Here is a 17,825-nt window from a genome sequence, read left to right as displayed (position 1 = left end):
TTTCTGGGGTAAAGTATTAGTGGCGTAACAAAGACAAGCAAAAATCTTAAGCTGGGTGAGGTCTAGTGGTCTGTTGTAAAGAACTTCAAATGGTGATTTTCAGTTAAGAATGGCTGTGGGCAGTCTATTTATTAGATATATTGCTATGAGGATAGACTCCCCCCCGAAAAGGATTTAGGCAAATGGAATTGAAATAACAGGGCAATGGTTACGTTTAAGACATGTCTATGTTTCCGTTCAACCACGCCTTTTTGTTGTGGCGTATAAGGACATGAAGTTTGGTGAAGAATTCCTAATGACTTCAACAAGGACTGACTTTGATGATTAGCTAATTCAGTTCCATTCTTTGAATGAATAATTTTGACATGGGACTGAAATTGAGTTTTGGTCATAGTGAGATAATTGGCTAATATCTGAGGCACTTGAGATTTGTACTTGAGCAAGAAGGTCCATGTTGCTCAATTGAAATCATCTACAATTGTAAGAAAATAGTTACAACCAGATAGAGAGGTTAGACGATAAGGACCCCATAAGTCAACATGAACGAGTTCAAATATTTTTGTGGAGTGAGAGGTGCTGGAAAGAAGGGAACTCTGTGATGTTTAGCAATAGAATATATCTCACAATTAAGTTTGTGCAAAGTAACGTCATGCTTTATTGCTGGAATATGTTGGAGTACAATAGAGGATGGATGTTGCGGCCTTTTGTGCCACAATGAATTTGTACAAGTATGTGATGTAAGACAAGAACTTCTTTTGACACAAGATTATGTGACAGCAAAATTAAAAGAGAACTATCCGAGAAATACAGATTTCTCTCTTGTTTTCCTAGAGCTAGAACCTCTTAGTCTTCAGGTCCTTGAAAAGACAATGAGAGGAGTGAAATGACACTTCAACAGATAAAGAGGAACAAATTTTAGGTACTGAGAGGAGGTTGAACTTGAAGAAAGGCACTATCAACACATCAGTAAGAGTGAAATCTTTATGTAAAGTATTGTTTCCAGTGTGTGTAACAGACTGAGTGGAGTTATCAGGTAAGTGTATCAAAGTACGATGAGAGAGAATAGCAACATTATCAAGTGAGCACCTACAAGCACACATATGGTTAGTTGCCCTCGTATCCACAATCTAAGAGAATAAAATGTTAGTTCTAGAGCTAGTAAAGGCAACATTCATACCGGCAAAATTGTCTACATGTGCTAGATTTCTTTGCACTGCAGGTTGTATAGTGTTTCTCATCAATCTGATCAACTCATGTAGCAATTCCTCCCTAGTATCATGTTGTTGTTGATCTTCTTTTCTAGTAGTAGCTGCTACAATGAAACCTCTAGCCCCTCCAGTTCCTTGTACCAATCATAGGTACCATGTATCTTAAAGCATGTGTCCTTGCTACGCCAGTTCTTTCACAGTGAGTGTAGATTTGAGTTCGCCTTTCACTATTGTATCTTTTCTTGTTAAACCTTGTTCCTCCTCTTACATGAAGTGTTGTGTTCTCAATACTATCTGCCAACTCCATGTGAATTGTTTTCTCTTTTTTCTCCACACTGAATCATCGGATATGCTCTGTTAATTGAAGGAACAGGGTTCGTGACCAACAATTGATGTCTTACATTACCAAATGCATCATTAAGGCCCATAAGAAATTGCATTAGCTGTGTGAATGCAACTGATTCTGCCACTGCCCTCCAAGCACCACATGTACAGCCATTGCAAGTGCATTATGGTGTTGGATTTAATTTTGCCATTTCATCCCAAAGCTTCTTCATGTTTGTAAAAGATAGAGATGAATTTCCTTGTGTCATAGAACATATTTCCCTTTGTAATTGATACAGCTGTGGCCCATTGCACTTTCCATAACGTTGTTCAAGATCGCGCCGGGAAATTTTGGAGGATTTTGTGTACATGAATGCTTCCACAATGTCATTAGAAATAGAATTCAAGATCCAAGTGGTCACCATATTATCAACTCTAATTCATTGTACAAAATCAGGATCATTGGTGTTTGGTTCTGCAGAGATTCCGTCAATGAAATCCGGCTTCATTTTTGCACGTTGTGCACATTTCACTCCAGAACTCCAATATAAGTAGTTGTTGCCGGTGAGAGGCGCGCTTACCAACACCATCTCTGGATGATCAGACCCATGAAGTTGTAAATGTTCATGCAAAGCAATCTCCCTGGTCGGCACAGTAGTCGTAGTGGCTGACATTTCCGCCATTGTAAACTGGTCTCATGAATTCTAGTGTATTGATATGGAATTACAAAGTTCAGATATTCAGAGACCTTCAATTGAAGACTCTGATACCATGTAACAAAAAAAAGTTCATTGAACTATAGAGTATAGCCATTGCAGGTATTTTCAAGAATGAACGAGAACTTCGTTCAGCTAAAAACTGAAAATTAGTTCTAAGCTCTTGAAAACATATATACACTAGCGGAAAGAAGAAGATGAATTTAACTGCCTTCAACTAACAGGCCAACTAGGATTTCAGGTGGCAACTAACTCATCAGAGATAAATCATTCAATCACTTATAAAAACGTGGAACGATTTATGTGAAAAAAGAAATAAATAGGAGTTTTTGCTGCTGTGTACTGTAGTTGCATCGTCTTCAAGTATGCAGCTGTTGCTACTCCTCCTTGAAGCTTGAATGTTGAACCCAAAGATGCTACATAATATATCAATATTATATATCAATTGAATAAAGAAAAAATAAAAAATAATAAAAACAAAATTATAATAAATATAAAAGAAGTAGTCAAACGTATTACGAGTCTATAATTTGTAAAATCATAATCAACTTAATTTCAATTATTCTCATTCTGACTATCCCTATAGCAACTTCTTCTATTTTAAAGATTAAACTGCTCAAGATTAGCATCTGCAATTGCTTCGACATCCTGTCTCATCTGAGAAATAAACAAACAACAAAACTAAGTAATAATAGGAAGGTATATTTGAGATCATCGGCAAGATGAGAACCTATCGCCACTTTGTTCCGAAGTACTCGCATCAAATAACTGTTGCAAGCTTGCAAGGAATCATGGTTGTCCCAAACTAGCAACAACATGCAATGACACCTTTTCCCGCCGAATTTGTCAACAAAATAAGTCGTTACGTCTCTAACGTTCATTGTGCTTATGCAATGAGTTTCGCAACAAAAACAGCTAAATGTGGCTGGTCGTGGCAAATTCATTGCTAAATTTTTGGCTCCTATTAATGCTCTATATTACGCATATGTAGACTTTATTTGTTTTTGAACCTCTTATCAGAAGATCTACTTCAGAATTTTTCACATCCCCATAATTTGTTGTGTTAGAATGAACAAATTCACAAGCAAAATTATAAGAATGTAATTGTTATCAGTTTATCTATACATCTTACATCTAAACCTAGTTTATGGCCTCCTTCAACGGAATTTATAGCTCTGCCTTGACCGTCCAAATAATTGTCATTCAGTTGTGATCCTAACCTTAAATTATATCACACAGATCATGTTGGTTAAGTAGCATGCAAATACAGAACAATCTCCTGCACAGGTTTCGGTGATGTCATGGCCGTAGCCATTCTTGTGTACAGCCACACAGTTACACAAGAATTAAATTAAAACAAAGGAATATAAGAGAATCAGAAGAACAATGAAATGACCACCTAAAATAATCAAATTATAAAGGGAAAATAGTTGTGCATAACTATTCTTTTCTCAGATTCTTAGTAAGTTTTCTCAAGTTTCTTAAAGGAGAACTAACAGCATAAGTGATTGCAGTGAATTATGAAAATAAATTCCATTAGATATAAAGTGATGGTTTATACTGTAAGAAGTTAGGAACTGCAATTGTCATAACAGCAATTGTGCTCTTGGATGATATACAACTTGTCTTAGAGCAACGGCTAAAGAATAAGAGAAGCCAGAACTGGAACCAGTTCCAGGAAGGAACAGCAAGTTTATCTGCTCTTATCCAACATTTCAACACCGATGTAAATGGATTTAGTGAGAACTTCCCAAAACAAGCTCTGTAGAACGGAACATACATCCTTAGGTCCGAATAATCCAGAGGTAAGTCATCCACCGCACAGCTTGTCCAACAAAAATTGGACTTGATTTGAGAGTTAAAGGAAAGCAAAACAGGAATGCATCATGATGGTACTGGAGGCGGAGTAACCTTGCAGACCTCAACATTGAAGCCACAGTCCATTAGAACCAGCAACCATGCACGCTGTTGCTCTGAAAGTCTATCTCTGGGGCCTTTTACTTCTACAAGCTTTGCTTCACCTCTGTAGCAGTCATGGAGACGCCACAGCAGTAAGTCCGGCATACCACTAGACCAGCTGCGGTAATCTTGAGCCAAATGCCGGCAAATTGATGCAAGGCAGTGACCACCAATGCATTTAACAGCTGCTCGTAGATCAGCCAATGAGTGCTTCTCCCAGTTCACTCCTCGACACGCTGTTCCAACATGTGATTCCCATGATGTGATAAGTATCTCTTCTGCCATTCCATCTTGAATTTTGTCCAGGAGTTCTTCAATGAGCCCCTTCCTCACTTCATAAAAGCTATCAGTCTCCAGATCCAAGGGTGCAGTCTGCAAAGAGAAGATCACATGTGTGCATATAATGATAATTATGAGAACGATAAAAATGAAAAAGCAAGTCAGCGTGTTAGTCTACAAACTTTGCTTCAAATATTCAAAAAGCTTTTTCTAGATAGCCTCTAGGAATAATATTGTCAGTTTTACTTAGCATACCTGAAATTTAGTGCGGAAGACATTTGGTATATCAGCAAAAATAATATCCCACATCAAGACCCCAAAAATTGTTAGCCAAATTCCACTTTCTGCATGAACACCCTGCCAACCACCTCCTTCCCCAGCATAATAGTGTAGTGCAAGCTGTTCTACTCCACATTGTTCTCCATCTTCACCATAAAATATGCTTTTCATCCCTGCTTTACAATTCAATGGTCTTCCTTGAACATGAACCTAAATTGCCATTGGACCAATAGAAACAATTAAATCAAAGTACAATTAAGAGGGTGTTTGACTAACCTTATAAGATGTTTTAGGAGTGTAAACACATTAAATCTTTTTTTAAAAATAAACTCTTAAAGTATTTGGATAGATAAGATATGACAGCTTATAAGATGTCAAGTATTTGCCATAATAAGTTCCTAATATCATAACAATACCAAAAATGCCATAAAACTAGTTGAATTTAGAATAATCTAAATAGATGTTTCTCACTTGCGGAAGACACATTAATATGCGAACGGTAAGAGTGAAATGCAAACAAATTAGCTACCATAGTTTTTGTCTCTTGGATGTAAGACTTAAAAAGAACATAAAGTGTGTTTAGGTGAACTTATAAACTCCATAGAACATCTTATACGATGTTTTAAAACTTATAAGATGTTACAAAGTGTTTGGTAAATTTTTAGGAAAGGAGCTAATAGATCCAAAACTAGGATATGAGGAGCTCTTCGAGCTCCTTCAAAAAAAAGTAAGGAATTCCCCAATTTAGTTTCAAAATCTTAACAAGTTAGTTCCATATTCTCCAACTCAATTATAAATTTGTCATTAGTAACATATTGTAATCTCCATGATCTTATTTTATCCAAACACATCAATAGCTTCTTTATAAAATAAGATAACATCTTATAAGCTAAAAAGACATCTCAAATATATGAACTTATAACATCTTATAAAAAGAATTTAGCCAAACACCTAGAAAAGATGGGTTCAGCTTTTTTTGGCTTTTGTTCTTTTGAGAACTTATAAGATTGTAACCATCTTATTTAAGAATGTTATAAGCTCTTTAAGAAAAAACTTACATAACAGTTTGTAGAACTTATAAGATCTCAAATATCTTATAAAATATTTTGAATAGCTTATAAGCTCAATACCCTCCAAAACAAAGTACAGGTTACTCATGGCAAATGACACAAGATTGACACTATTAATATGTTACACTAAAATTACCAAAACCTCCCTAATCACAAACTACCCAAATGGTTGATTGCCGTGGTGAGAATGTTGTTTGCCAGAAAAAGATTGCTCGCGCTACTGTTCAAATTATTTTAGACAAAATGTCCTCGGCTAATTGTAATTTCTCCAATATTCAGAAGATGTAAAGTTACCTTCTTATATTAGTTCAATATAAATGGGGCCTAGACATGATTTAAATAAAACTGTGCGTTTATAATTAATTACAAATAATCTGATATTTTCTCAAATTTAAATTCTTTTTAGATAATAATTTGTTCTATATTTATTCTTCTTTCTATCATAAAATCAATTTAAGTAAACATGAGCACATATTTGAAATCTATTGCAATCAAACAAAACTTACTTAAACTAATATAATCTAAAACTTTAAGCTACTTATCATGATTGACATGAATGTTCAATGGAATGTACTATAGGAAAACTAAAAAACATAACTAAATTCAAATTTAAATAATAAAATAGAAACTAGTTTTGCAAAATTGTTTCTTGATTGGGAAATTATAAGATAAGGTAGTTAGTAACAGAAAACCAGAACAGAAAATAAGTAAAATCTCATATTCTTCCCAAAATTGATCACCTAACCATGAAAACAACCACCCACCAAGAGACACTCTCCCCTCATCCTTACTGTCCATCCAAGCCTGCCAGTAGCAACCACCCCACCAGCTTCAGTTCCAACCCCACCAGAGTCTCAACCCAGCATACCCTCACTCACACCCCAACCTCCCGTACTGAACACACCATCCTGCCACCCCCAAGCAACGAACACATATCCACCCCTTCCCATCTCAACAGCTCCCTCTCCCCACCTAATCCAATTCTCCCCTGCCACCCATCGTCCCACCTTCACCTCATCCACCACCCTTCTTTCCACCTCCTCCACCCGCTTGTTCTACCACATCCATCCACCACCTGTAGGAGGCCAATGTTGATCTGCAGCTAGGTTTCATGTGGTAAGGGGACCTAATGAAGGAGACTAGGAGATACATCATGGTCCAAAATAAGATTTTGTTGTGTTCTAACTTTTTTTTTTATTTTTGGTTTTGTTTAAATCTACTTGTCTACTAACTAGGCCAAACCTAATGGGGAGTTTTGATTATTTACCCAAGACCATACGAGACCAAATTTTGGCATTTATATTAGCATCTACCTCAAAAATATTCCTCTTAACAGACTCAGAATAACTGGGGATTTTCCAACGCCTAGGTGGTTTTCCCAAGCGTAGTACTCGTCTTTGCAGGGCTACTCTTGAACCGGCACGAACCCATGGATCAAGTAAACCATCTTCTGCAACTTGCAGGCTCTCATCTAGACGCCCCACATGTTCCAAATCCACAGACAGTCTTAAAGTCCAATATCCCCTTCTTCCATCAAAAATAAATGCATCCAACAACTGCCTGAGTAGATTGATGGCATCAATGTACCTGCGACAGCTAAAAATCATACTTCAAGAGAATGCTTGGTAGCAGCAAGTACACACAAAGGAATCTGAGTTCTTTATTACATGCAAAGAGCGAGCAGTAAGCCCCCCCCCTCCCCCCTCCCCCCCGTAATACAGAGAAACATCTGCAGGAAAGCTATATGGAGACCTTCCTCTACATAAATTCAGTATGCCTGGCAAGTATAAGTTTATGTTCCCTTTACAAGATTGGTGAAGGATGGAGGTTGTTCCAATGGCAATCTAGGGATGCTTAGTCATTTCTTGTTCCAATTATTGTTAGATTCTTACTTTACCGAACTTCTCTTAGGTTGTGAGTGATGTATTTGGAGCTATAGAATTCAAATTCTTAATAATTTTTTAAACTTGCTTCAATACTATCTCATGTTACAAAGGATTTCAAATTCTTAATAAATTTTTTAAACTTGTTTCAATACTATCTCATGTTACAAAGGATTTCAAATCCTTAAACTCCATTTTGAACTATATTTTGTGGCATTTCGATGGATTTCAAATCTATTTACTATGAAGTCATTTGAAAAAATTTTCATAAATTTAATTCCTTCTTTCCAAATGTCGCATTATAGAAAAACCTCAAAAGCTGATACAGTTCTGGAAAGAATGATAATCTCTAATCTAACTCCGTAGCTCAATTACACCAATGAGAAGTAGATGATAAAAGCAATAAGACACTAGGAAGAAGAAAGTTGGATGTTAAACAAGCTCCTTCAGCATATTCCCTTGCCTAAAATCAGCACGATTTGCTTTCCCGTTGAAGAAATTTTAAGTGAATACCATCAACTTTACACCTAAAACACACACAGTTTATGATGTAAAAGTTTTTCAGCAATTTTAGTAAATTAAAACTAGCCATCCGGTGATATACTCTGTCCCAAAACCTGTTGCTCCTACATCTTTTTTAGAATATTCCAAGATAAGGCTCTATTTATTAATATGAACTTTTTCCCAAAACTATAATATCACTATAAGTAATGATGTGAATCCATTAACTGTATACCACTATAAAGGGAAAGAATCTTGAGATAGTGAGACTTACATTTTTTCTGAACTATCATCAAAAACCTCTTTTCAAAGAGAATTAAGGAAATAATTCTGGAATGGAGGGAGTATTTCATAATTTAGAATCCTTATTACTACTTCAATCAAGAATATGGCTACACATAATATAAAATAAAGCCTGATCAAGTTGTCATGTGGTGTATGTTATTCATTATTATTAAACCTTTTAAGGTTTACGCCCTCTTTTCTCTTTCATTTCTCAATTTTAAGCAATCTTTGAAAATTATAAAGGACCTATAAGTAAAGCTCAACCAGTTCCTTATTATCTCTAATAGTATCTACCTAATAATCTAGATCATTTAATGAGATGTAATACGATCTCTGTCCTGCTTTACTTGGTCCAAAGCTTTGGCTGCCCAAATAACTAAGAACTGAAGATGATAGATTTGGTAAAATCATTTGCCATCCCATTCTACACCTATGAAAATTCATCTTCAAGTATAGTATCAAGTGACTGTTTCTCATTTTTGCTTAACAAAGACGAACTGGAAAGCAATTGGTATTGAGAATTCATCAGTTTCACGGCTTCAGGGAAAGAAGTACAAATGGGTAAAAAAAATTATATTTTAAACAACGTTACCTCTTCTCACGCTCAAAAAAAGAGACACCTAATAAGACCACTTTAGAGTAGACCCAGGAGGCTGAATAGTATGAGAAGAAAGCAACCATTGCTCCACCACTTGAACATTTCCCCTCTTGCAAAGCAATTGACATGCGAGAACTGGAAACCTCTATGCATCTTAAAACCAACTCAGAGTTGTTCTCATCAAGAGATTCAACCATAATTTGTGATATTTCAATAGCCTGCAATCATCAATTACCCTTGGTAAGTGTAGACACATTCTGATCTGAAGTTCACATATCAAACAAAAATAAAGCATACCTCTTCATAAGAAAGCAAGTCTCTCCTATTTGGAAAGATTGGATCTGAGATTATACATGTATAAGCAGGAAACTTCACAATTCCCAAGTCCACAAATAAAAATGCAGACAAGTCCTGCTCTCCATTAAGGAAAAAAAGCCTCTGCATGAGGAAAAAAATTAGATTACATATGTAACCAAAATAAGCAAAGGTGGAAGGATGTATATTTGGAAAATGTTATAGTATCTTATAAAATGGTCGTCATAAGCAAGAATTAAGCCCAATTTGTCGACTCAAATTTGCATTGGGAACCTCATAAGGCTGAAGCAAGATAGAAAAATGCAATACAATCAAGCTTCATCCTATACATAACAGGAGAAACCTAGATTGCTCTCATTTCAAATTTTATTCCTGTCTAGGGCTATTGAAAATGACCACAATGATAAAACAAAATAGAACGACTTGAAATTATCACTAATTTCTTCCCTCATGATTGCTTTTACTAATTACACAAGGCACAACCTTTAGTGGAGAAGTTGCTTCAGCCTTTTTACATTTTGCTTTCAAATATTCCTATTAGAGTTTGCAACTTGCTATGTCATTGGAGCATGTATGTGTGTTGTCCCTTTATTTTGACATGATAAATTAACAGCAGCAGTTTGTTGAATCAGCTTGTTTACTGTCTTACTCTAGATTTGATAAGGTGTTGGGTAATATTGTGTCTAAAAGCATTCTCCTACTAGAACAGTAAGTTGGCAACAGGAATCCTCAAAACATTGCATATAGACAGACAACAAATGCACAACTCTGTGTAGACTAAGTGACCAACTTAAGGCAAAATGGAAGAAAATTACCTCAGCTCGCCACATTAGAGATTCGGCCAAAGGAGATACTTTGATACAGGACCCAGTTATAGCTAAAACAGAACTTCGGAGCTCAGGGCTGCATGAGTTGTTGAAACCCAATCATGTGAGAGATACATTGAAAATTTGATAGGCACATGATGAATAACGAAAATTTACCTTACCATATTCTTGCTTGAAGATAGAAGCAAATCAATCATGTCCTGCTTTCTTGTGCTACGATCACATTTCTGAATTACGTGGAACCGAAGAGAATCAACAGTTAGCAGGAAACATCAAGCAGAGAGTTGTTAAAAGCATTAGTTGTAAAAATAATTCAAATTATCTAATTTTTTTATAAATGTTCTATTGGACGTGTTAAACACCAATGCTTATCCTTCAGAGGACGAACCGAAAACCAAGGAACCTAAGCCTCTTGGATGTGTCTCAAGCATCAGCAACTTCTGCTAGAATCTTCACTAGTTTAAAAGAAAATATGAGAAAGTACACAAGTTATATTTTAATTTTGAAAGACATAAGAGCTATTAAATATCTAATTTCTTGCCACTCTCATTAGATCAACACTACATTTTAAAGATTGAGGGGGAAAAAGAACTCCTGATACCATGAAAAGCAAAAGCAGATTATATTGTCCTATATGACACACAATAAGCAAACTCAACTGGATAGAATAAAGTTAAAAACCTCAGCCACTGTATCAAATTATGAACAGTTACCATTACTTAATATGGTAGCAAGATGAGCCCCAATTTTTACATACTTGAAGAAACTGCATGACCAAAACTTTCTGCACAAACGCTTAATTTTCTTTTTTCAGAAATTCTTCAAGTCAAAAACTTCAGATGAAAAAGCACTTTTCCATATACATGTGATGACGAAGAAGGATGAAGTAAAATAGAGAACTCAACAAAACAGATGTTTGTAAACCCGTTAAATTAATGACGCGAAAACATTTGGGGCCCGTTTGGTTGTGTTTTCAATGAGATTTTTCCCACTTTTTACTATTTGGGTGGTTGGAATTTTGTTTGGTCAAGCCATTTTCATTGAGAATGCATTCCTATTTTAATTCTCAAATTTTTGAAATTATAGGTCACATGGGTTTGTCATACTTGTCTTATCTTGTCAGCATGTCTTTTCTTGTTTCAAATCAATTAAAATTATTTCAAATGGCAAGACTCACTTTGATTATTTTATAATTTCACATATTCAATCAATTTGGTCATCTATCACATCAAAAATACATATATCTATATTCAACATTCTCACACCTATATACCTACATTTGGAAACAACTAATCCAAACATATTCTCAGTTTTCGCACAAAAACCAATAAAGCTTTTCTACCCATTCCAAATGTTGGAAACTGAAAATGAAAATGAAAACACAACCAAACGGGCCCTTGGCTTTTTACATATGGATTTCACATTCAAAACTTCCAAAGGTTGTCTTGATGGTCCAGACATGCAAATCACCACATGGGCTAAAAAGTATCTGGCCCGTATCTGTCCACACAGGAGGTCTTTTTCTATGTAGTCATCAGAAGCCAAAATCAATTTAGGAGCAAAAACCATGGATCAGCCAAATCTAGAATGAACCATCCAAGTTGCTCCATTGTGTACAAATTGCATTACGGAATAATGACTTTAGGAGGCATCAATTATCCAGAAAGTAGGGTTAACGAGTGTCAAGCAATGGGTATCATGATTTCTCTTAGAGGGACCATTGATAAGATGTCATGTAAAGATCTCAGCATGCAGCTGAAAAAGACATGCATCCACTTATTATCAAGTTGCATTTGTTAAGCATTCAAAGTTCCAAAACTCGACGCAGGAAAAATGGTGTACAAAAGAAGGAAGAACCTTTAAAGACAAACAAATAAGTCTTGGTAAATATACAGATGGTCAAATGAACCGAATAGTTCAAGGGACTGCATAGATTATAACACAACTAATATTTTTAACAATGGAGAAAATTTTCAAGGTAACAGTGATAAATAGCCACTAACAACCATTTCCAACCAGACTCGAAGTTGAAAGGTAGGCTTTACTCATTAAAAAATAGCAACTATAATAAGAATTGCTTCAGCTGCAACATAAACATTGGTGGATGAACCAAAGCCATTATTTGATGTTTTCATTCAGGTGCAACAAACATGACTAAGCATTATAAACATTACAGTGAACTAAAGTAAACCACAGCCAAAACACCTTGTTAAGCATGCGCAAAACTTCCCGTAGCTCATCAATGTTAAGTATGTTTAGGACCTCGGCTACACCATCGTCCTCTACATCATTCCTCCATGCAAGGGAACATACATAGCGCGTTTCTACATTATGAGAACATCGACAAGCTTTTATAATGTTCAATTCAGAAAAAGAATAAGGAGACTGAATGATATTACTAAGAGTGCAAATAAAATAATCGACTTTTACCTAAGAGTCCCTTTATTGCTAGGTGGCAATCAGCTATCTCAGGGTATGAAATATTAGACACCCGAAACCAGGGCCCTGTGAGAGAAACCAACCATCTCAGAGGTTATCAAATAACATGTCAATATGCAAAAACTAATTTTACTTATTAAGAGAGAGAGAGAATTGCAAATTGAACTCACATCTCATTGGAAAGTTAACACATAAAAGAAAAAACTAAATCTAGCATCCGTCAAACTATGATTGCTGCTTCACATGAAAATAGTTTTCAAGATATGTGCATCCTAAAGCCATTTTCTTAACGGACCCAGTCCATACGCTTTTCATCATACAGAAACAAATGCTTCAAATTCAATCGTCAAATTTCTTAAAAATGTTTGAAAATAAGACATGTACAATTGGGTGGTCCAATGTTCAATAGCTAGGACCGGAAAGATTCTAAAGTAAGTCCACCAATATTATTGCATGCTACCGTTCCATGTCCTGCAATGGTGATACGACCATACAACCATATCATTAAACAAAACTAGAATCCATATTAGCTTTTACTTCTAAATGTCTATACCACTTGATCCATGTATTAACTATATCCAAAAACATATCCCAAATTAAAACTTAACCTTTTTTAACAAAGAATAGATTTTGTTGCCCACGCAGAGTGAACTTCCCTTCAAGCGCAGTAGGATAGCATGGAAAGAACATTATAGGCATCAACGTTAGTTTTTCCAGAGTTCACTGAGCCATCAAATGAACAATTTCTATGTGTTTATCCCATGCTAAATATTGCATATGGGCATCTTTCCACACAGTCTATCCAATTTTTCGAGACATCTATAAAGCTACTATAAATACAGAAAACACAAACTGGACAACTCCAAAACCATGAACATACACAGCTACCTGGGACTCCCTATACAAGGCCGGCAAAATCATGTTCATCATGCACAATTCGTTGTACGGTCAGTTCCCAGGTTACTTTACCAACATCAGGGGTCTTATGTTTTAATCATACCAGTCACCTCTCTATAAAACAGATTTTTTAAAATAAGGGACAAGATAAGATGCTTTATAACTTGGCTATATAAGCAAGATGTTCGGGACACAATTATTGAAACCCAAGAAGCATACTTGACTGGAAGAAAATGTGTGCTTAGCATAAAACCTTTGCGTGTATAAAGTCGAGCGAAGAGTCTCTGGCTATCATCTGGAAGCAACTTAAATGCTTCTGAAAAAGAGAAAATGCACAAACCTCATCATGAAATTCTGAACAAATAGATAAAACATCATGTAATCAATGATAAATAGTGCTTAATATGGTACCTAGGAAAGACATCTCTCTGGTTGTAAAAAGATGTCGATTATTCTCCAAAACATCTTGTATAAGTAGTACCAGGTTGCGTTGATACCTGGTCATCCCCGAGGGATTAGTTTTTGCAAGTTCAGCAACATGTAGAGCTTGTCTCCATAGAGACTTAATCTCTTGAATGTTTGCATCTGATTTTTTATTACATATTTGCCCATTTTTGCATACAATCTGAATTGGGACTGCAGCATGAGCATCTTTTGGTACAGAAATAATACTGCCCTGTAAGTATTATTAGGAATTAAAAACAAGTTACTCACAAAAATCAAGAAATTATTTGAAAATTTGCAGATCATTTACATTTTAGAACTCTGCAAGTATTAGGTGATGAGTGGGTTCCTCATGCCCTTATGGAGTTATGGTGACATTTTCAAACCTCCATACAGATAGTGAGAGAGGCAGACATCATGATGGCAATCAAAAGACTCATATCCAATATCCTTGGTAAGTTGATATACTTGAACTTCAAAATTGGGGCCAGATTATGAAATCATCCAACAGCCTCCAAGGTTAAGAAAGTTTAGCTGTTGGCCACTTTCAGTCTTTTCAACCCGTTCTTTTGATGAATGCATAATTTTTCAACACAATATGTAATCTAAATGCTATTTTCTTCTTCACCATCGTAATTAAGAAATGGATGGACAAGATAGGATGCCAGTATAACTAAGATATCATTAAGAAAATAAAGAATTCCATCTCAATCCAGTCATCAGAATAAGAAAGTAGAGGAAAGGAGATTCTCAGACACTTCAATCATGCATTAGTTACGGAACGTAGTCAGCGGATAAGCAAGTTGTGCATGAGAATAACACCTAGCAGCGTAAGACATCATTTTTTGTATCTTGCAAGGTCCCAATGGAGAAGACTCACAAATAGAAATGACTCTTTGGCAAAAGAGAAACTGATTCCATAGTGCATATTATGTACTCCAATAATAGAGCTTCATTACCTCAAAGGTCAAGTAGAACTTGTCAATCAAAGGAGACAGATATTGGGCCAACTCCCGTGGTATATAACCCAGCATGTTATCATATTCACAATCACAACCTGCATAAAGTACCTGGTCAAAGGGCACATAATAGTCTCTTATTAATAAATCAAGTGGACACCACAATAATAGAAAAACTAGAAAAGAAAAGGGAAAAAAAAAAGTTAAACCTTAATTGCATTTGGATCCTTAGCATTCTCAGGGTCTCTAGAGAGGCATACCCTTGATTCAGTATCCAACTCCTTCCTACTGCCGTACCTACGGCCAACAATATAAGTTGGAAAAGAAACCTTAAATATGTCATGATCATCAAAATACTCCTTCACAACATATTTAGGCCTCTCAATTTCCGAAACTAATGGCAGTGAGGGAACCTTATTGTCGGCAAAAGCATCAGAAACCAAATCTTCTACACCACTTGCAAATGGATTGTTTCTCAAAGAAACCTCTTCAGAACTAGCCAACTCATTTGCATTATGAATTAAATCGCAACTGCTAATCCTGTTGAGGTCACTTGTAATAACTTGATCTCCTTTATCATTTTGCCAATTCGAATGAACTTTGACTTTAGACCTGGAAAAGTTGAACTGAAGAAGAGTAAGCTGGCTCAGTTTCCGTTTACTTCCTTTGGCAAGGCACTCATCTGAAACCATCAAATGAATAATGCACATCACAAAATCATAATTTAAACAAAATAAACACGGAACAAAGATGGATAGCTCATAACACGAGAAACTCTTTATTATAGCTTTACAACTTTTTCCAGCTACACAATGAACTGAAATGAAATGAAACGAAAGAGAAAAGGAACAAATAGACAAAACTTACAGCACAAAACTGCACAGCGATTGAAAAAAAATGAAGAGAATTCAATAAATTTTCAACCATTGAGCTCAGTTTAACATTTTGCTTAAATTCATTGACTAGTTTCAAGAGCTCTTTATAAATCAAAAGCACTTAATCTCCTGTCAACCTCATTGATCAGAGCTTTGAAACATAAATAGCACTAAGACTGATACTTCAGCAAATAAACATCTCCTGCTTATAAGTTATAACTACCTTGTATGGCAACAAGATAAAAAATGTTAAAGACTGAAAGTACCTCTTCATCACATGCAACACATCATAATCAAATCATATGCATATTCTTATAGTTAATCCTGATTGCATCAGGGAATGAGCTCAAATTATATAACAAAGCAAAAAGAGAGTAGTAGAAATAGACCACCAAAACTAAATACTTCACGAGTGGCATAAGTAGACAGATGAAGAGACCAGAGTCAGCAGTGGCAGTATTCCGCCTTACGCCCAAAAGCAATTAGCAGTACAATATTTCTTTGTGAAGGGAAAATCTCTCGCAGCATACAATAGTCGAAATAAATGATCTAAAATCCGAAGCAAAAACATGCCAACGTATAGTCACAAATTTACGAGACCTAAATGAGAATTGATGAGGGTATTATCCAGGCCCCGAAGTTGGGTTCCACAGACAGGACAGTTCACTGATTCCACCATGTCACCACCACCACCACTCGCTGTTTCCTCCACAGAGTTTCTCTTGACATTTTCATCTTTTTGACACGGACTCAAACAACTCTGGCATTTTGGAAAACCACGCCAAAAATAATTTCAGCAGAATACAAATATAATATAAATGTATACATATGTGTGTGTGCTTATGTACATATATATACATATGTAGATGCATAAATTAACATATTGGCCAATCGTGAAAACTTCAATATCAATGAAATTGGCATATTTTGAAATGATAAGATACCTGAAAGGAAGAAGAAGAGGAAGAGGCGGAGAGAAAGGAGCGGCGGTTGGGCAGGTAACGTCGCCTTTTGCCGACAACCCTGAGCAAGCTCTCGCGCCCGGTCAGCATGCTCTGGTATGGGATGGAGCCCTAAACGTGCGGAATCTTATCAAATTGGATGCCATATCAAATGGAATTACAATTCATTTCCTTATCATTACATTATTTGGTTTCACATATTATATTATGTGATATTTAATGTAAAGTGCATTGTTGTTTTACTGCGCATTAGATATTGTCTACTGTAATAACAGGTGTCGTTTATATTTTATTTATTTAATATTATTAATTTTATATTTTGTTTTTAACTGATAGTCCAATTGCTAATCAGAAAGTTGATTTTTGAATAATATTAGAAATATTTAAAAATTAGAAAATGTAGGAAATGTTTGTAAAAACTTAAATTAAGTTGGAAAAATATAAATTTTCGCAAACAGTCGAGTAGATGGCTTCGACATTTTCATTTTTTATAAATTACAAAAATTGTTATTATTATTATGCTGTATATTTTCATGTTTGATAAAGCTAAAGTCGTATTGTCGTAGATGTCATTTATATTTTATTTATTTTTTTACTAAAACTTTACTTTCATTTTTTACTGAATTTTGTGTTTTTAAATAATTTTTCCAACATTATTTATTGATGATATTTTATTTTGATTAGCAAATGTCTAATCCTTCACAAGAAAAATGTATATGCCATCAATGATTTTGAAATGCTAAGCATTTTTAAATTGAATTTATTTTAATTGAAAATTTTCTGAATTTATTTGATTTTAACCACTTCAATCTTTATTTAATTTAACCCATTAAATATTTGAATTTTTTATATATTTAATCTATTCAATATTTGAATTGTGGGTGACGTGCTCTACGTTCTTTTAACCCATTTGATTTTTTTTATTTTTTATTTTTTATTTTTAAAAATGTAAATTTCATAAATAAAAAAAAAAAAGAGAGGAAGTACCTTTCTAACTTCCAAAGT

General features: G+C 35.1%; 1 protein-coding gene across 3 annotated transcripts; it reads right to left on the bottom strand.

The window, feature by feature from the left end:
- LOC105158677 (fanconi-associated nuclease 1 homolog) lies at positions 3,764-16,983 on the bottom strand. Of its 3 annotated transcripts, none has more exons than XM_011075507.2 (15): positions 16,803-16,983; positions 16,459-16,618; positions 15,193-15,665; positions 14,984-15,094; positions 13,992-14,256; positions 13,834-13,896; positions 12,675-12,749; positions 12,450-12,568; positions 10,401-10,471; positions 10,233-10,320; positions 9,400-9,540; positions 9,097-9,320; positions 7,149-7,431; positions 4,742-4,975; positions 3,764-4,579 (listed from the first exon to the last, which is right to left on the bottom strand). In XM_011075507.2, the coding sequence occupies exons 1-15, from the start codon at positions 16,908-16,910 to the stop codon at positions 4,133-4,135; spliced, it is 2,862 nt and encodes a 953-aa protein (XP_011073809.1). In that variant the 5' UTR covers positions 16,911-16,983; the 3' UTR covers positions 3,764-4,132. The 3 variants fall into 3 exon arrangements, with proteins under 3 accessions (XP_011073809.1, XP_011073810.1, XP_011073811.1); XM_011075508.2 differs by having other exon boundaries at positions 7,149-7,422; XM_011075509.2 differs by lacking the exons at positions 16,459-16,618; positions 16,803-16,983 and having other exon boundaries at positions 15,193-15,280; positions 15,397-15,567.

Source organism: Sesamum indicum, linkage group LG3 (genome assembly GCF_000512975.1).
Source record: "Sesamum indicum cultivar Zhongzhi No. 13 linkage group LG3, S_indicum_v1.0, whole genome shotgun sequence".
In the NCBI taxonomy this organism is placed as follows: Eukaryota; Viridiplantae; Streptophyta; class Magnoliopsida; order Lamiales; family Pedaliaceae; genus Sesamum; species Sesamum indicum.
Note: the sequence above shows the minus strand (reverse complement) of the source record. Positions and strands in the feature narration are given on the sequence as shown.

Excerpts from the sequence above, each read along its gene's own strand:
- LOC105158677 (XM_011075507.2), bottom strand. The coding sequence starts at position 16,910 with ATGCTGACCGGGCGCGAGAGCTTGCTCAGGGTTGTCGGCAAAAGGCGA. Across the intron at positions 12,569-12,674 it reads AGCAATAAAGGGACTCTTAG|AAACGCGCTATGTATGTTCC; the intron begins GTAAAAGTCGAT and ends CTCATAATGTAG. Across the intron at positions 10,472-12,449 it reads TTTTGCGCATGCTTAACAAG|AAATGTGATCGTAGCACAAG; the intron begins GTGTTTTGGCTG and ends CACGTAATTCAG.